We start from the raw sequence: 20,742 nt of genomic DNA on the forward strand, positions 1-20,742 counted from the left end.
AAAGCCGTTAAATGGCTAAATGCCTTTTGAGTTTTCAATGCATTCGGATTCCCACCACTGGGAATGCTAGCACTGAGCATGTCAGATTAATAAATATTTGACAATATGTTATTTTTTCTTAGTCATGCCAATAACTATTTATCATCAATGAAGCAGAAGAAACCAGGTCACAGGCAGTAGTAAAGATGATTTATGACAAAGTAACAGTCAGTCCTTTTTTAATGCTTCCTTGGCCTCACGCAAGACAAGAAAGCATTGATCTGGCTTTTACGACAAGTTAACCTCTCACAAATGAGTGTTAATAGATTTTGAAACAACTATTAATAGCAAATAAAACATTTTTGGCCACAGTATTTTATGCACAGAGCAAAAATCAATAGATCTTTAATGAAATTAAGCTTGTGCAACTATTAACAGCAGTTTTAGAGATGGATTATTGTGGTTAGGATTTGCTTACTGACTCAAAAGTGAAAAAGGTTGCAATCCTGTTTCGAAATGAATCTGGTATAAGAGAGAAAGAGGGGGCAAGAGAATAGTCGGTAGCAGATTGTTGCATCTGCTGTTGGCCTCTCTTGTCACTAAAATGCCAGGGCTCACGGTTGCTATGCCGCTGTATCAAAGTGGAGGATGGCGCATGGGAAGGATTGTGGGAATGTAAAGCTGCACAGCAAACAGAGGGTCACCCAGCCGGATTCAAACAAACTCGTCTAGCACTCCTATTCATTCAAAAGTTCAATCAGTCACCATGGATACCTTCTCTTCTAATGAGTTACAAATGTTTCAGTTGATGTTGATTGAATTGTTTTACCAGCCAAGGATGTTTATTGGAGTCACTGGGATTTCAACTGGCTGTGATGGATAAGCTTTTCCCATTGTTCTTGGGTTTTTAGCATTTGTAATATTAGAGAAGTTGCAGTGTAATTCATTTAAGTTCTTTCTTTCTTTCTTTTTCTTTCTTTCTTTCTTTCTTTCTTTCTTTCTTTTTTCTCTGTACAGAAAAGGCTTTGTTTAAAGTCTAATTACACTAAAAAATTAGAGTAGAAACTGTTTTCACTCAGAAATTGTAGTTCATTTCACAAAAAAAAAGGATTACAAAAATGAAGGCAAGTAAAGATTCTTGATCTAGAAAGATTAAAATAGTACTTCTTGTAAAACATACACCAGTAATCTTTATTTGCAACCTCAAAAATGTGACAGTGTATGCATTTTGTCATACTTTGCTTAGTCATAAATAAGTTGATCATATGTGTTGTACATGTGTGTCCAAATTTGACAAATACACTATTAAAAATAATAGTATGTTTTACAAGAAAATACTCTTTCAGTCTTTCGATTTCAAAATTTTATGCTTAATGTGTTACTTGCTATTTCTAGGTAATTATTTGTGAAATTAACAGCAACTTCTGAGTCAAAATAGTTTCCTAGCTTTTTCAGGTAAATCCTACACCAAATTGTTTTCAGTGTTTTGTTTTAAATATGTTTGTTTCTTGGCATGTGACCCCATTAAAGGTCTTCAGTTTGTGTTGACATCTGCGTTTTGGTTGCATCTTGGAAATATTGTCTGTAAAACCCCCCCAAACCTTTCTGTTATTGAACATTTAGTCAGATTTAGCCCTGTCAAAAACTGTTAAAAATGACTCTGCTCATTTAACCCAGAATTCCTTTCTTGGTGGCGTGTCTGTCACCAATTATATCTCTCTGTTTATCCTTTGACAAGTTAATTCACATGCATGTGGACCGACGGTGAAGGCTTGTGGATCTTTCCCATCACACTTAAAACACAGCCGACCACCCTCTCCTCTCTCAAGGAGGCTTTTCACAGAGGCTTTAGGAAACTGTTTAAGGTATTTGTCCTTTTTTCATCTATTCAACTGCAGCAGGCAAATCCTGGGAGGCAGAACCTGTTGATATCCCATAAGGGGCTTATATGACTCATCGTAGCCTAGATGCAACATGCTTGTTATTTGAACAGCTGCATCTCCATTCCACACTTTTATCAGGCCCATTGTGATCCTGCCATCCTGCGCTTTTCCTACTTGTTCGGAAAGCTCTTGACAAACCTACCAAAAATTGGTCATAGAACAGACGGCTAGACAGTTTTTTGGGTGGAGGCTCAGTACTGAGGTGATTGGGATTCTCATTGCGCTTCAGTTTTGGTGTTGGCTTCATTCAACATTATTCATCTTAAAATCACTTGCACTAAGCTATTATTCAAGGTAAATTATCTAATGTTTTTACATATGCATTTCAGATGTGTACATGTAAAAAAAATTAAAATTTTGAAAGACTGCAGCTTCCACAAAGAATAGCTTTTCTTCCCTCTTTTTTTTTCCACAGGGCAGTTTGATGGATGATGCGCACACACACACGTAACTCCTCACACCTCATCTGGCCGAATGCATTCCTCATGCAATTAGTCCTTCTGAAGTTGCTTATTAGTTGGATCTCTTCTTTGTGGATAAGTCCTTTCACTGAACTGTCACAGCTCCTGGACAAGCCTCTCCAATCCACAGCCATTTACAAATGAATGGGGCACCATGCAAACCAAACAGAGCACATCCTTTTCCTGCTCTTTCACATCTTTGGTGAAAAGGAGGGGGGAAAACTCAATTTGTATTTGCGCAGACCATAAACAAACATCGGTCAGATCAAATGAGGCATTCAAAGCCTGAAGAAAGGTCAGAGAGAAAGGGGAGGGAGAGATAGAGGAGGGATTGAAGGAGGTGCAGAATGGAACTCTCCCAGTGCCAATTCACAAGCTCAGGGCTTTTATGAGGGTGTCAGTTCCGTTGTTAGACTGACGATGTAGAGAAACAAGTCAATGTGAGGGCGGAGGATAGCATACCTTCCACAGGTACCTGCAATGTGACTGTAAACTAACCAACACCTTTAGAGACAGCCGAGGCCACAGCGAAATCACATTTCCCGCATGAAACCTAGAGCGCCAGTGGTACTGCAAAGCTTTTTATGACAAACAGAGAGTTTCTTCAAAGAGAACTCAATAAAAGCCCTGTCTGTCTGTCTGTCTGTCTACCTAGCTATCTGTCTGTCTGTCTGTCTATCTATCTATCTATCTATCTGTCTGTCTGTCTGTCTGTCTGTCTGTCTGTCTGTCTGACTGTCTGTCTGACTGTCTGTCTGTCTGTCTGTCTGTCTGTCTGTCTGTCTGTCTGTCTCTCCGTCTGTTTGTCTATTTATCTGTGTCTGTCTTTCTATCTATCTATCTATCTATCTATCTATCTGTCTGTCTGTCTGTCTGTCTGTCTGTCTGTCTGGCTCCGTCTGTTTGTCTATTTATCTATGTCTGTCTATCTATCTATCTATCTATCTATCTATCTATCTATCTATCTATCTATCTATCTATCTATCTATCTATCTATCTATCTATCTATCTGTCTGTCTGTCTGTCTGTCTCTCCGTCTGTTTGTCTATTTATCTGTGTCTGTCTTTCTATCTATCTATATATCTATCTATCTATCTATCTATCTGTCTGTCTGTCTGTCTGTCTGTCTGTCTGTCTGTCTGTCTCTCCGTCTGTTTGTCTATTTATCTGTGTCTGTCTATCTATCTATCTATCTATCTATCTATCTATCTATCTATCTATCTATCTTCTATCTGTCTGTCTGTCTGTCTGTCTGTCTGTCTGTCTGTCTGTCTGTCTGTCTGTCTGTTTGTCTCCGTCTGTTTGTCTATTTATCTATGTCTGTCTTTCTATCTATCTATCTATCTATCTATCTATCTATCTATCTATCTATCTATCTATCTATCTATCTATCTGTCTGTCTGTCTGTCTGTCTGTCTATCTGTCTGTCTGTCTGTCTGTCTCTCCGTCTGTTTGTCTATTTATCTGTGTCTGTCTTTCTATCTATCTATCTATCTATCTATCTATCTATCTATCTATCTATCTATCTATCTATCTATCTATCTATCTATCTGTCTGTCTGTCTGTCTGTCTGTCTGTCTGTCTGTCTGTCTGTTTGTCTCCGTCTGTTTGTCTATTTATCTATGTCTGTCTTTCTGTCTCTCTGTCTTTCTAACTATCTAGCCATCTATCATTCTATAGTTCTATTTATCTGTCTGTCTGTCTGTCTGTCTGTCTCTCCGTCTGTTTGTCTATTTATCTGTGTCTGTCTTTTCTATCTATCTATCTATCTATCTATCTATCTATCTATCTATCTATCTATCTATCTATCTATCTATCTATCTATCTATCTATCTATCTGTCTGTCTGTCTGTCTGCCTGCCTGCCTGCCTGCCTGCCTGCCTCCCTCCCTCCCTCCCTCCCTCCCTCCCTCTCTGTCTCTCTGTCTATCTGTCTGTCTGTCTGTCTGTCTCTCTGTCTCTCTGTCTATTTATCTATGTCTGTCTTTCTGTCTGTCTGTCTGTCTGCTTTCATTAAATGTAGTAAACTATCTATCTAATCTTAAATATATTTATCTATTTATCTTTGTTTTAATTAGTTACATTTAATTACATTTAAACAGGATCATTTTTGGCTTTAGATCAAAAGTGAATTCATAGCTGACTAAAAACTACTTTTCCCAAAACTCTCAGCAGTGGATGACATCACTCTGCGTGTTTGTCTAAGTGCTTCAGTTGAAGCAGTCCGTCCAGCAAGCCGATGGCTGTCACAGTCTCCTGCCAAATACACTCCATATTCACAATGCAGTTTAATTAATGACATCACTAAAAGGTTTGGTGCAATGAAGTTTGCATCTAGTTCAATTTCCTAAGTGCCTCTGTATCCCTTTCTAAGCAACAGCAACACAGAGTGAGACAGAGCCATCAATAATGCACCTCCAAAAGAGGAGGCCGGCTACAGCGAGCGGCACCAAACTCAGGAGACAGCATTGTCAAAATGAGAAGATACCTCACTTTGTACATGATCCAGGTGACTTTAGTCTTTGATGATTTAATAAGCACTGTACATTTGAACTGTCTAACAGGTAACAGGTTTATACACAGTTGAAACCAAGTAGAGATTTTCTATTAGTTTACATTGAAATCACTCCTTAGATCACTTGATTTTTGACTCCAAACAACTAATGGAAAACTGTGAGTTGTGTCTTGTAAGCTTTCTGGAAGGAACATGCTTGTAGTGACTTGTCAAGTGAAGATAAAAGGGGATTCCTGTGGAACACCACAAGATCTTGTGTATAGTTGATTAATCCATTTCATTCAGTCACAGCTGCAGCCTTTTCATGAATTCTATCTCATTCTGTGCACAAAGGTTATGTGTATTTTGATGTATGGTCGCCATGTAATTGACTGATAAAATACACATAAAGATATGGTTTGTGCACATAAACTGTTTTATTCTTGTCCTGCTCGGTGAAATGCTGTGTTGGGGCACAAAACAGGAATTAGTCATCAGCAGTTCATTTGTTTCAACCTGAAAAGTAAAGATGTGTTTTCATGAACATGTCAAAATGAATAAAACGGAATCCTATTCCTTCCGTTTCCTCTGTGAGATAAAAAGTGAACAGTATTCAGCCTCATTAGTCCTTCAAAGAGCAGAGCAGAGTTTAATCAGGACTCTCAAAGATGTGAGTCCCATATATGTGAATGTGACTGTACAATTAATTTAATGCATATATCCGAGGCTGTCTATTAATATCAGGACTTCTTTTATCTTTTCCTCCTGCAGCAGGTAAATGAGCACAAAATTATGAATAAGGACAAAGAAAAATATTCATAAAGCAAGTTCATATTGTTTAATACAACCATAATGTACAATTTGTATTGTCAACACTTCTAATTACAAGAAATAATTTTTCATTAGCATTTACATCACCATTTGAAAGTTTGGGGTCAGCAAGTTTTTTTTTTTTTTGGAAGAAGAGACATTAGTGTCATTCAGCAAGGTTACATTAAATTGTTCAAAAAATAAGAGTTAAGACATATGTAATGTTACAAAAGATTTAGATGGAAACACATGCTATTAAATTCAACATTAATAATAATAAGAAAGGTTTCTTGAGCACCTAATCAGAATATTAGAATGATTTCTAAAGGATCATGTGACACTGAAGACTGGTGGAATGGCTGCTGAAAATTCAGCTTTACTATCACAGGAATAAATTACATTTTAAGTTGTATTAAAATATAAGAAGTTATTTTAAATGGCAATAATATTTCACAATATTACTGTTTTTTATCAAATAAATGCAGCCTCAGAGTCAGTAAGGAACTCCTTAAAAACATAAAATAAAAATAAAAATATTTTTAAAAAACATACCAATCCCAAACTGACAATTGAAGACATCGATGCCACCCATTTAATTTGTTCAGGTTGCCACGTGTAATTGATTTTCTGGGGCATTAAGGCCATGTTTTCTACTAACAATATATGGTTCGCACTCTGAAAAACTAGACTAGTCTAGTTTTTCAGAGTGCGAACCATCTACAGTCTCTTCAACATTTTACTGGTTTTCACGCACCTGGACTTACAACTAGCCTTCATCTGAGCGCAACAATATTCCCTTGTCCACTAACAATATATATAAAGAAATATCCAGTAAGTGATGAAGCCACAGATGCATAACCCTTTCTTGTCATACTGTCTACCAGAATGTGCTGGAATAGGAGCCAGGCTTGGGTGTGCAGTGATTTATAACGTGTTTGTCTGCCAGACTGATGTCTGAGGTCTTGTGAAGCCCTCGAGTGGTGAGGTGAGGTAGTGCAGGTGTTAAGGTGCAAATGACTGTAAAGCCAGTGAAACTCACCTCTCACCTCTGCCATGCAATAAACACTTAAGATTAAATAGACTTCACTCCTTTAGAGCTAGTGAATCTATGTAAGATGATATTCCTCCAAATAATCTTTAAAATGTCAATAAATCACCCATCAAGCAACAAATTTGACTTATCACTCTTATCTCTTGATACACTCGAAGGCACTGAGCCTTGTTCACAGTGATGAGTCTTTTTTACAGGCCTCTCCATCCCTCTGATGAAGCACTTAGCCCACTTCTATTTATAGCAGCAAGAGCGGCATGATCGATTATTCAATCTGACTCAGATTCTGCCTTCTCATGAACTGTTATTCAATAACCATGGATAAAATTAGACATTACTATCCTGAAGGGACAAATGGCACAGAGCAAGAGTGGGAATGTATGGCTCTGATTCAACAGATCAAGTTTCCCTTGTCTCAATAGACTAAATTTGACAAACTTCTGCATCCTGCACAGCTGGACAGCAGTACCTGGATGTGTAGCTAACATGAAGCAGCACTTCCTCTGTTTCACCCCTCATTGCAGAAACAGCTACAAGAAAAAAAAAAAAAAAAAACAAGGCACAGACAGACATAAAAGAGACTGGAGTTAATAGTTACCTCTGCTGCACCAATGTCTAATCATGCACATTTATCAGTATAAAAATACAAATTCCCATTGCCAAAATAACAACTGCATAATCACCTAGCCAGTTTGTTTTCCTTTGAGCTTTCATGGCAATAAATTCTATTGGAACAACTGGGATTAACTTCTGACAGTATCATAATTGTATCACTCTGGCACCTCACACCCGGATTAATGCCAAGAGGAACTTCCAATTTATAATTTTTTTATTTGAAATGGGACAGCTACTCTCTATCTGCATATGGACTCTAACTGATGGGTCTGGCAGGGCACTTGCTGTTGAACTGCTAACAGGCTTAGCTTAATGAGAAGCAGATAAATGTCAGTGACAAGGCTTAAGACCAGCACCTGTTATTAGAGGTGCCCTTCATGCCACACACACAACAAATGTCATATTTGGAATCTGGCACTAATAATCTTCAACTCTATTAATGCTATGTTAATATACGCAAATCTGTCTGTGTATGTATTTTTATTTTCAAATATTTTATTTAATAATGTAATTATGTTTATTTCATTCTTGTTATCATCCTATTAGAGTTGTGATTTCTGACACTGAGTTCTAGCCGTTTGAAACGCTGCAGTGGACGGTCAGTAATTGAACTCTGTGCACCTGCGAAGCGTAATACAACAACGAGCCAGCAGAGGGGCCCAAGAAATCACAAGATAAGTACAAAAAACAAACAAAAAGTATACAGGTCCTTCTCAAAAAATTAGCATATTGTGAAAAAGTTCATTCTTTTCCATAATGTAATGATAAAAATTAAACTTTCATATATTTTAGATTTATTGCACACCAACTGAAATATTTCAGGTCTTTTATTGTTTTAATACTGATGATTTTGGCATACAGCTCATGAAAACCCAAAATCAATATCTCAAAAAATTAGCATATCATGAAAAGGTTCTCTAAACGAGCTATTAACCTAATCATCTGAATCAACTAATTAACTCTAAACACCTGCAAAAGATTCCTGAGGCTTTTAAAAACTCCCAGCCTGGTTCATTACTCAAAAACCGCAATCATGGGTAAGACTGCCGACCTGACTGCTGTCCAGAAGGCCATCATTGACACCCTCAAGCGAGAGGGTAAGACACAGAAAGAAATTTCTGAACGAATAGGCTGTTCCCAGAGTGCTATATCAAGGCACCTCAGTGGGAAGTCTGTGGGAAGGAAAAAAGTGTGGCAAAAAACGCTGCACAACGAGAAGAGGTGACCGGACCCGGAGGAAGATTGTGGAGAAGGACCGATTCCAGACCTTGGGGGACCTGCGGAAGCAGTGGACTGAGTCTGGAGTAGAAACATCCAGAGCCACCGTGCACAGGCGTGTGCTTTTGAACCAGAAACAGCGGCAGAAGCGCCTGACCTGGGCTACAGAGAAGCAGCACTGGACTGTTGCTCAGTGGTCCAAAGTACTTTCTTCGGATGAAAGCAAATTTTGCATGTCATTCGGAAATCAAGGTGCCAGAGTCTGGAGGAAGACTGGGGACAAGGAAATGCCAAAATGCCTGAAGTCCAGTGTCAAGTACCCACAGTCAGTGATGGTCTGGGGTGCCATGTCAGCTGCTGGTGTTGGTCCACTGTGTTTTATCAAGGGCCGGGTCAATGCAGCTAGCTATCAGGAGATTTTTATCAGGACATCTGCTGAAAAGCTTTATGGAGATGAAGATTTCGTTTTTCAGCATGACCTGGCACCTGCTCACAGTGCCAAAACCACTGGTAAATGGTTTACTGACCATGGTATTACTGTGCTCAATTGGCCTGCCAACTCTCCTGACCTGAACCCCAAAGAGAATCTGTGGGATATTGTGAAGAGAAAGTTGAGAGACGCAAGACCCAACACTCTGGATGAGCTTAAGGGCCGCTATCGAAGCATCCTGGGCCTCCATAACACCCTCAGCAGTGCCACAGTCTGATTGCCTCCATGCCACGCCGCATTGAAGCAGTCATTTCTGCAAAGGATTCCCGACCAAGTATTGAGTGCATAACTGAACATAATTATTTGAAGGTTGACTTTTTTGTATTTAAAAACACTTTTCTTTTATTGGTCGGATTAAATGTGCTAATTTTTTGAGATAGGAATTTTGGGTTTTCATGAGCTGTATGCCAAAATCATCAGTATTAAAACAATAAAAGACCTGAAATATTTCAGTTGGTGTGCAATGAATCTAAAATATATGAAAGTTTAATTTTTATCATTACATTATGGAAAATAATAAACTTTTTCACAATATGCAAATTTTTTGAGAAGGACCTGTATAGGAATAACGTGATTGAATTTGTAGTTTGTAGTAAATATGCATGTGATAACTCTCCACCATGTAATTATGTCGTTTGCGCGCGCGGTAACATTAGGATCAGTGAACGCTCAGAAAATAAACCCTGGCTTTTTTGTATAAATGGTTTTCGAACTTCATGTTATCGTGGTCTCTGGCTTTGTTGTATAAATTGTTTAAATCGCTGTTTTTATGACGTTTCAGACACTAATTCAAATGTATTGTAATGTATTTTCATAGTTTGTTAAACAATTCAATTTTCGAAGAAAGTTTTAACGTCACCTTCTCTTAAAAGGGGTTAGGGTTTGTTTTACTGTTATAACCTCAGGGACATAAACGTGTCCGCAGGAAAAGAAGCGCTCATTTGTGGCTTGAACAACTCTATATAAAACAGCGATTATAAAAGCCAACATTTTTCATACAGCAAACGAAAACGCACAGAGCCGACTATTTTACGACATCATAAAGCAGCTGTCAAACTTGCCCACTAAAATGATTTATTTCATCAGAGACTAGAGCCACAGGCGCCAATGCTTTGAAAACCTCAAACAGGACGTGACGTTAAATCTCACAAGAAAGAAAAAAAGATTCGCGTTATTTCCGGACGCTTCGTTGCTTGTCACATCAGCTCGATACAGCGTCCCACAGACAGAGGTTAGTGGACCGAAAACAGAGCAGCTGCCTCTGACAGTTAAAACACAAGGTAGGGTAAGCGTTAAATATGCTTCCAGCTTTACGCTAGAGCTTCGCTCTATGAGATAAATAATATTAAAACCCGCTCGCCAACTCATAGCATTGATGCTAGCTGGCTAGCTCATCTAAAAGATGCCAAGGTTGCCAGGTCGAAATATGAATAACAGCAAGTTATGTCGCTGTTCCGATGTTTTGGTCTGCTGAAAGTGTGGGTTAAAAAAGGGGGTAAGCTTTTTAATTCGTCCGGTATTAATAGGATTTATTGATAGCATTGTTGGTGGTTGGCTAGCTTGTTGACATAGAGAAGCTTTAAACGGATAGCTCGCGCAAATATGAACTATCATTGTCAATTTTCTCTCCCTCATGTTGTTACAAATTTGCATGATTTTCTTTCTTCTGCGAAACACAAAAAGAGATATTTGTCAGAATGATAGCCTCTATTTGTCTTTATTCACTTTGATTTCATCTTTTGTGTATTAAATGAAAGTGAATGATTACATTCTGCCTGACATTTTCTCTTTGTTCCACTGAAGAATGTAAGTCATACAGGTTTTGAACAACATAAGGATGAGTAAATCATCACAGAATGTTATTTCTTTTTTTGTAGGTGAATTTTGCCTCTGCTGCTTTTATCCAGTGTATTTTAGTGGCCATGTATTTGCATTGCACCAAAATGCATTGCTTATGTTCCTAAATGTACGTTTTGTCATATTGTTAATGGGGTAATGACAATGTGACATCTATAGCAGCTCTCTGTCTCTTAATTTGCACATGCATCCTTCTCTACTAACACTCAAAATATTATGTGTTATGTGAAAACAAACCCATCATGATATAAAGTTAGTGCCCCAAGGTGTTTGCCACACAATAATGAGAGCTGAGCTTGATTCTGGGTCACTGAGGAACAAAATAGAGGCATCACATGCTGCTTTCTTGGTCCTGAAATGAAAACAGCCTGTTAGTACCAGGCGCTGCAGTGAGGAAATGTGACTGGCCCACAGGGTGATTTCAGTTAGTCACATAATCACATCAAAACAGATCAAGTACTGCTTTATTATTTGCACAGTCTATTGCAGACAACTGGATTTTTTTTTTATTTTTTTTTTTTGGCAAATGTGTTCAAACACAAGTATTGAATAATGCTTTTGATGCATGTTACTAAGAGATGAAAAATGAAAGCAACAGGATACAAATCTATTGTTTACTGTAACAGGGAGTTGTTATTTATTTTCCTGATGTCACCATGTCATGTGTAAATGTAAATAGTAATTAGACGAGAGACCCTGGTTGTGATTCAGGAAACATCTGTTATTAGTTGCACAGTCAATCGTGGGCTGTTTTTTAGTCCGATCTGGACTTTCTCTTTATTTATTTCTTATATTACAAACGAGTAAAGTTTTTGAGATTTACATTTGTTGTGCAATTTGAGCATCTTGTAATTTGTTTATGCAATTTATTCATTGTTTGTTCCTCCTGAGTCTTTTATGGCACGTGTATAATAGTTAAGACCATATGGAGCTCACACTCAAGGAGGAAATAAAGTTTTGCAAATTGGTGCAGATGTTTTTTATGGATAATCAAGTAAACCTAACGTGCCCAAGTCCAGTAGATATTCATTTGAAATAGTAATAACAATATAAACTTTGTTCTTGCAAGATTTCACAGCAAGATTGTGTACAACAGATTTTTCAGCTAAGTTTTATTCTGTTGAAAAGATAGAGGCCTTTAAAAATCATGCATCAAATGATACAGTAGATTAGGATATAGTTGTAATACCTGCAGATATGTGCTAATTATAATTATTTTGTTGTTTCCCCCTGTTTGATTGCCAGCAGTTGAAGTCAGTGGCCATGGATGACGACTATTACGTGATTTTAGGGGTGCAGAGAAATGCATCTCCAGATGATATCAAAAAAGCGTAAGTTAATCTTTGGTTTCACTTAGTCCTCTCAATATTCCTAACAATGCATGCTCTTCTGCATTTTAATAGTAATTCAGATTTCCAAAATAGTAGCACTAATGATTTATTTTTTTAGTTGTGTTATGGTATTCTGCTTGTCTTTGCTCATTTATCACCTAGTCATGCTGTTTTTTCCTTGTAGTTACAGGAAACTAGCTCTCAAGTGGCATCCAGATAAGAATCCAGAGAACAAGGAAGGGGCAGAAAAGAAATTTAAGCAGCTTTCAGAAGCTTATGAAGTCCTTTCAGATGGTAAGTCCTAACATAAGGAATATTAGATCATATTAAATTATAAAGATAATAAAAATAAGTATGCTTTTCATTTAAAATGTTTACTAAAAATATCAGCATTTTTAATTGTCCATGAGGCCAGTGAAAATTTGTTGTATTGGACTGATTGGGCCTTCAAAAATATCCTTACTGTTGAGCCTTTCCAAAAAAAAGTTTTTGTTATCACCCCTACACTTTGTGCTAGTAGTAACAGTAAGGGTTTTTAAATGTGTTATATCAGTGGAGCTGTAGATTCAAATGTGGCACAGCTGATTAGACACACTCTCACTGCATGCTAAACAAAGCCTTATCAGTCTTGTACAGACTCTGCACTTTTGAGATGCTCCTTCATAAGGAGAGGTTGTGTTCAGCAGTTGTAGCCACCACTCTTTGTGATGGCCTTTTTTTTCAAATCCCCAAAAAATGATTAATGATTGATGGTACTGCACCCACTGTGTCTGGTGCCTTTAAGGTGTGATTCAGGGCTGGTGCATGAATAATATGATTACTAGATTTTTGACAGTTGCTGTGCAACAAATCTAAACTGAAAAAAAATATAAATGCAACACTTTTGTTTTTGCCCCCATTTTTCATGAGCTGAACTCAAAGATCTAAGATTTTTTTCTATGTACACAAAAGGCCTATTTCTCACAAATATTGTTCACAAATCTGTGTTAGTGAGCACTTCTCCTTTGCCGAGATAATCCATCCACCTCACAGGTTTGGCATATCAAGATGCTGATTAGACAGCATGATTATTGCACAGCTGTGCCTTAGGCTGGCCACAATAAAAGGCCACTCTAAAATGTGCAGTTTTACAGTATTGGGGGGTCTGAAAACCAGTCAGTATCTGGTATGACCACCATTTGCCTCATGCAGTGCAGCACATCTCCTTCGCACAGAGCTGATCAGGTTGTTGATTGTGGGCTGTGGAATGTTGGTCCACTCCTCTTCAATGGCTGTGCGAAGTTGCTCGATATTGGAACATGCTGTCATATACGCTGATCCAGAGCATCCCAAACATTCTCAATGGGTGACATGTCTGGTGAGTATGCTAGCCGTACAAGAACTAGGATGTTTTCAGCTTCATCATGAGGTGATGGTCGTGGATGAATGGCACAACAATGCGCCTCAGGGTCTCGTCATGGTATCTCTGTGCATTCAAAATGCCATCACCTGTGTTTGTTGTCCATAACATACGCCTGCCCATACCATAACCCACCGCCACCATGGGCCACTTGATCCACAACATTGACATCAGCAAACTGCTCACCCACACGACGCCATACACGCTGTCTGCCATCTGCCCAGTACAGTGAAAACCGGGATTCATCCATGAAGAGAACACCTTTCCAAACTGCCAGATGCCATCGAATGTGAGCATTTGCCCACTCAAATCTGTTACGATGACAAACTGCAGTCAGGTTGGGACCCAGATGAGGACGACTAGCATGCAGATGAGCTTCCCTGAGATGGTTTCTGACAGTTTGTGCAGAAATTCTTTGGTTTTGCAAACCAATTGTTGCAGCAGCTGTCCGGGTGGCTGGTCTCAGACGATCTTGGAGGTGAAGATGCTGAATGTGGAGGTCCTGGGCTGGTGTGGTTACACGTGGTCTGGGGTTGTGAGGCCGGTTGGATGAACTGCCAAATTCTCTGAAACACCTTTGGAGACGGCTTATGGTAGAGAAAAGAACATTCAATTCACAGCAACAGCTCTGGTGGACATTCCTGCAGTCAGCATGCCAAATGCACGCTCCCTCAAAACTCGCAACATCTGTGGCATTGTGCTGTGTGATAAAACTGCACATTTTAGAGTGGCCTTTTATTGTGACCAGCCTAAGGCACACCTGTGCAATAATCATGCTGTCTGATCAGCATCTTGATATGCCACACCTGTTAGGTGGATGGATTATCTCGGCAAAGGAGAAGTGCTCACTAACACAGATTTAGACAGATCTGTGAACAATATTTGAGAGAAATAGGCCTTTTGTGTACATAGAAAAAGGCTTAGATTTTGAGTACAGCTCATGAAAAATGGGGGCAAAAACAAAAGTGTTGCGCTTATAAATTTGTTCAGTGTATATGGTCTCTCACATTTTATGTTAGTTGCTTAACTATCGGTTTACTATTTTTCAGCAAACAAAAGGAACTTATATGATCGATATGGAAAACAAGGCTTAACTCCAGGTGGAGGTAAATTACATCCTACAGTACATTTTTATAATATGGTGTTTAACCCTAATTTGGAATAAATATATGTATATAAATAATGTCAATAAGTTGTGTTTGAACCGTTCTCTTTTTTATCATTTGGACAGGAGGAGGAAGGGGACACTTTAATAATGACCACTTTGGAGGATTCACATTCCGCAATCCAGAGGATGTCTTCAGGGAATTCTTTGGTGGACAGGATCCATTTGCAGACTTCTTTGGTGAGTTTGTATTTACCTCAGTGTTTTTTGCATGGCATTCATGGTATTCAGTGTTTAGACGTTATGTGCCAAAGAAACAAGCGCACAGACATTTTTTGAATTTTGTGTTTGAACTTCTGTTTTTGCAGAAGATTTGTATATTTCTGTAGCATCGCTTTTGCAGAGTACTTAGCTGGTGAATTGGATTTAATATTATTTTATAGTAGAGTTAACTATATTCATCATGAGCATTGTAATGTTTGAAGTGGATGTCATAACAAATGCACAGTACTGAAAAGGGGCAGAGCTACATAAGGTCTATAAATGCTACGTTCTTAGGTGGAGATCCATTTAATGATGACTTCTTTGGTGGCGGTCGGCAGCACCACCACCACCACCACCACCAGCGGGGCATGAGCAGGAGCCGGACAGGAGGGTCCTTCTTTGGGGGCTTTGGGGGATTCCCACCTTTTGGGGCAGGATTTTCATCTTTTGATGCAGGTGAGATATTACAAATATGTTTGTGCTTCTTGTCAATTGTAAAAGTGCAAGCACAAACTGCTCAATATAAAGACCAAATTCAGCCTAAAAAAATTCTGAAACTTGTACTACAATCCAAACATCAGGGTTTATGATGTCTTTTTATAGGTGTAAGGCCGTATATATTTAAATCAATGTGAATCAGGACAACTCAAGATTTATTTCTGATGCCATAGTATTTCTATCCTTTTTTATTTTATATATATATTTTTTTATTTTGTTAGGTTTTTCTCCCTTTGGGCATATGGGAGGAGGTGGATTAACTTCTTTCTCTTCAACTTCATTTGGTGGAGGGGGAGGTGGCGGAGGCATGGGCAGCTTCCGCTCTGTGTCAACCTCCACTAAATTCATCAATGGCAGGAAAATCACTACAAAAAGGTAGGTATCTTTGATCCATCTTATTTTTAATGTAAAAGTGGATGTGGCCATTTGTATGAGGCTACTATCATCTGCTTCCAATTATTTTTAGCTGTACAGAACAGCTCTTTATTCTACTTGACACTGCAAACGGCTATTTTTTTATCATATAATTTATTATTATTACATTAAGTATTTGATATTCTTCTCATTATCTACAGTGCACAGCATAAATGAGTACACCCCCTCTGAATAAATATAATAAAAGATGTACTTTCTTAATGATCACTAATATAATTCATGGAAAGATGGCAAAATTGAAACATATACTTAATAAAAACAACTAAATATTTCCCAATATTTTCTGTAAGATAAGTAAATTTGCCAATTTTGTTTAAATGAAGGATTGCAGAAACGAGTACACCCTAGATTTAATTCAGAAAATGTATAATATTCTAGTACTTAATATGTCCTCCAGAACTTAAAGTATACTGAGCCTCTGACCCTTCTTGGCACTGAGTGTACAAGTTAATGACACATTTTCACATCTGTCCCGTTTAACTCCTGGACGACCTCCTTAAATGCTCTGGTCTTTAATGGGGTGTTTTGTTCAGCTCGTCTCTACAGAATCCCCCACAGCTGCTCAAGAGCATTAAGATTGAGTGAAATACATGTCCACTGAAGGATTTTCATCTTGGGAGTATGAATATATTCATTGTCATGCTGAAAAAAATGGCCAATAATGCAGGGAATGAGGGGAGGGTAGCATCTTCTGTTTCAAGTTTTCACAGTAGTGTGTGAATTCATGCCAGCATTGATAAAGCACATCTCCCTCACACCTTCAGCACTCATTCATCCCTATATAAAAGCTTTACTACCACTGAACGTCACTGTGAGTACCAAGCACTTCTCACTGTACTCCTCCTCTAGCAACACCAGAACATTTTGGATGCTTTTGGATCCGAAATGATTGACTTGGTCTCTTGAGAGCAGAGTATGGATTCCCAGAAGTCTCTATTTTGTAAATATTGGCCTTGGAAGAGGTTAAATGAGTTTATTTTGCTTTGGCTACAGTAGGTAATTCTAGTGGTGACAACAACCATGCATGTCACTTCTGCAGGCTGTGTCATACTCTGTGAGATAAAGTGTCACTCTTTTCATTGCTTTTGCTGGCTCTGCATGTTATTTCTCCTGCTCTTTTTCTAGCAAAAATTCACTCATCACTAAATGAAAACTTAGTAAAGACCTGAGTATTTCCGGAGCCTTATCACAAGTCCATTGTTTTTGAATGTCGGTGCTACTTCTGCTATATTTTAAAACTTAAAACAATAATGACAAGCAGACTTATTTGAACATTATATCTCTTAAGAACCCTAACATGTCTTCTAAGTAAAGAACAAAATAAGCTGGCTAGGTTTGAGGTATAAAAGCAACGTCAAACCAACTAAAAAAGCAACACAGCCTCAAACAACATTTTAAATGATTCCCTCCTGTAATTCATAGATGTGCTGTTTATTTGTTTTGATAGAATCATTGAGAATGGACAGGAACGTGTAGAAGTGGAAGAAGATGGACAGTTAAAATCTCTAACCATAAATGGTAAGGAACAACTGCTGCGATTGGAACACAAATAAGATAATGGAGCCCTTTCAGCACAAACTTAAGCTCAAACAATGTTAGTACTGTCGTTCAGATGTCTGTACATTGCATTTTTTTGCTTGTTTAATGTGTTTTTTCCCTTTATCATTTTTAGACTGTTTCTGAACAATTTTTTTGTTTCTATATTTATAAATGGGGACTGTCAGTATTTTGTGCAGGATACGTGTCATTTTACTTGTATTTGGGACCATAATGTGAGATTAGTTTTTTCTTTCCGCGAGCACTTTGTGTTGCAGTGTCCTCATGAATGCACATTGCATTTTGAATAGTGCTTTGGGCTAAAAGGAGAAAGAGGATTGTGCATTGTGCATGACTTTACCAACTGTGTGGAGTGTGGAATTGGAGTACGTCATTTACTGTTCAAACTTTATGGCAAATTGTCTAATTCATTTGTTAAACATATTTGTAAATGCTGGTAGAGTGCTAGATTCATTGTACTGATATGCAATTTTTCTTATTTTTAATTAATGAAAATGTTTTGTTTTTTTTCCCTCTCATTGTTGCATGTAAGACAACAAATGTTGTTTATAGTTGTAATGTTATTACTAAATAACCTGATGAGTATCGGAGTTAATATTATAACTGATTTATGACCATTCAAGTAACTTTGTGTACTTTGTAAAATAATTTGAACCTAAATAAATGAGTTTCATCCTTTTTTGGGATGTGGCAGTTCTGCAGTCTATGTAGTTTTGCTTTAACTGAGAGTGATCTTTGATTTTCTTCCAAATCCAATCATTACAGGAGCGTGTTGCAGCTTGGTTGCTTAAACTAACAATGCTCTACTCTTTTATAACAGAATATGTTTAGTTTTTTTCTGCATCTTTTGGAGTTTAGAGTGAGTAATCTTTTTATCTCAATTTAGTTATGATAAATTGATCATTATTAATGTTTGAAGTGTATTCAAACTAGAAATATAATACAGACAGTTAATATGCCATTAACAAATATACATAGATATTAAAGTAATGTACATTCTGATATGGAATGTACGGATCAATTTCTAACATTTCTAAAATGCAACATTGTTTATTATTGAAAGATATTAGAAGTGTTCATGGAAGTGCAATTAAAAAAAGGTGTTGTAAAGCGAAGGATTTGACAACTGTGGGTGGGTTTTAGAAAATAAAAATGATTTCAATAAAAACAATTATTTAGACAATTTTGTTGCATTATGGATAGGTAACACTCTTGAATTCTCTGGTACGCAGCATAACATTTGTTAGCTGTTCCCTTTTAATGTCTTCGATCAATGCTTTCCAACTCTGCCAAATGAAGCTGGCTGCAGTGCTACCAGAATGCATGGCTAACAAAACTAACAAGCTTTGTGATTTTGTTTTATGCTCTCTAAATGCATCTCTATCTCTGGATGTCAGAGGTGTAGTATGCATCACGCAGAATTATCATCATCGAAACAGTTTTGGGAAACTGGCTGGTAATATAAAGTATCGTTAGAAAAAAACCCCATCTTTTTAAATTAAGAGCAGATATTAATACACTCAATAAAATTGTGCTCTGCCCCCTTCTAAACTAAACCACACCCCTCTCTCTAGGAAAAGCCCAGGAGATAGGCATGCTGGAGGGTCACAGACAGAGGAAGGAGCTCCCTGACTCCTCTTCCTCCTCCTCCTCCTCACATTCTGCAAGGCAGTCAGCTCAGAGAGAGGAGCAAAATAAAACTACAGGCAAAGGTCAGAAGCCCATTTCATATTTAGTTTGAGATTCCAGCAGCTCGAGCATGATCTTTGTGATACTTAAAAGTTATGTATCTCAACAGAGCAAACTGGAGTCAAGAGGAAGAGAATGACGGTGAAGGGAGAGACCAAAAAGGCCAAAGAGTCCTAAATTTGTCTCTGCATCTCAACTCATAGTACTGATAGTCTGACATACTGTAGCTGTGGATAGTCTGTGTTGAGGTTGGAAAAACTCGCTAGCAAAAAAAATAAAAAAATAAGTTTTTTATGCCGATACTAATCGATAACAAATAGTAAATCATCTGCTCTGAAGAAATTTGACTGATACATTTAAAAAGAAAATTAATAGTTTTAATGAAAATCTGTGCAAGCAAGCATTTCTCATTCGCATGATCCACACAGTTTATTAATGAATAAACAAAGCACAACCAACGTACATGGATTTTTCAGTAATAAAACCGGAATTGCCTTTGGTTGAATTTATTGTCAAACTTGATAACATTTAACTCTTTCGATGTAAACACAATGCTAGATGCTTGGTATTTGGTTCAGCATTGGTTGTTGTATAGAAGCTAAGAAACTAAGAAATACTAGCCACTTCGACAGTTTCTGAGTAAATACAACAACTCTGTTAAAACAATGGCTTGTTCATGTCATTTTCATGAAATTGCAGACTCCCTTCTTTCTGGCGGTCACTGCCCTGAGCAGTGGACCCCGTTTGCTCCTGGTGAGGGGCTTCTCTTTCAGCTCCTGAAAGACTTGGGGTCTGTCATGTTCTTCAGCCTCTGAGCTGATCTGCATCTTCTGCACTACGCACTTTAGCAGGTTGTGTTGCTTTTCCATGCTTTCTGACATCTCCTTCCGCCTGAGAAAGTTCACAGCACATGCACATGCTCATGCTATAGTCTTTAGTAAGGTAAGATGCCATGTTGAATTTAACACGGATAAAAACGAGGCTGTGAGGGAGAGACTTACAGTCTTGACAATGGCACACACAGTATAAAGGTCCTAGATCACGTTATTTTCTCAACTCACAACTTAATATTATTTCTGTCTACTGAAAGCTTTTTTCATGAGAACATTTAATCTGCTTCTCTCCCTCACAGCCTTAATTTGATTAAAAAATTAAATATGGTGCAACACTGCCTAAGGTCTATTGGATTTAATTCAGAACCTGATTAACTTAAATTTGGCTATACATGAAGGTTTTTTTTTTGTCAGATTGGTGTTACCTGTATTTCTGTTTGGTTAGCTCCCGTTCCAGTGGAGTTTCTAGGACTGAGACGGGTTCTGGACCTCTTCACCTAATTCCCACCAAAAAAAAACATTTTTTTTGTTCACAAGTACATCAAATCTGCTTTAACAACTAGTGCAAAGTGCACTGAAAGTTCTTTTTTTTTAACATTAAAAATATTCAGCCTTTTTAGAGAAACTGCTTTGTAGACCTCTTCACAAAGATCTAATTTCAGTTAGTTCATCATTTCTGAATTGCTTTGTGTTTGTCAAATATGTTTGAGTCTG

General features: G+C 37.8%; 1 protein-coding gene across 5 annotated transcripts; it reads left to right on the plus strand.

The window, feature by feature from the left end:
- The first annotated feature begins 10,109 nt into the window (after nt 1-10,109).
- On the plus strand, nt 10,110-19,563 carry dnajb6a (DnaJ heat shock protein family (Hsp40) member B6a). 5 transcript variants are annotated; one of them, XM_042718382.1, is made up of 10 exons: nt 10,110-10,291; nt 12,166-12,248; nt 12,433-12,542; nt 14,697-14,753; nt 14,879-14,992; nt 15,311-15,472; nt 15,736-15,889; nt 17,397-17,467; nt 19,081-19,218; nt 19,305-19,563. In XM_042718382.1, exons 2-10 carry the CDS (start codon nt 12,181-12,183, stop codon nt 19,370-19,372), a joined length of 942 nt encoding a protein of 313 aa, XP_042574316.1. In that variant the 5' UTR covers nt 10,110-10,291; nt 12,166-12,180; the 3' UTR covers nt 19,373-19,563. The 5 variants fall into 5 exon arrangements, with proteins under 5 accessions (XP_042574316.1, XP_042574314.1, XP_042574315.1 ...); XM_042718380.1 differs by having other exon boundaries at nt 10,114-10,340; XM_042718381.1 differs by having other exon boundaries at nt 10,115-10,291; nt 12,163-12,248.
- Nucleotides 19,564-20,742: the final 1,179 nt, after the last annotated feature.

The sequence above is a fragment of the Cyprinus carpio genome, chromosome B2 (genome assembly GCF_018340385.1).
Source record: "Cyprinus carpio isolate SPL01 chromosome B2, ASM1834038v1, whole genome shotgun sequence".
In the NCBI taxonomy this organism is placed as follows: Eukaryota; Metazoa; Chordata; class Actinopteri; order Cypriniformes; family Cyprinidae; genus Cyprinus; species Cyprinus carpio.

Coding starts and splice junctions, on each gene's coding strand:
- dnajb6a (XM_042718382.1), top strand. CDS start 12,181: ATGGATGACGACTATTACGTGATTTTAGGGGTGCAGAGAAATGCATCT. Junction 12,249..12,432: donor CCAGATGATATCAAAAAAGC/GTAAGTTAATCT, acceptor TTTTCCTTGTAG/TTACAGGAAACTAGCTCTCA. Junction 15,890..17,396: donor AGGAAAATCACTACAAAAAG/GTAGGTATCTTT, acceptor TTGTTTTGATAG/AATCATTGAGAATGGACAGG.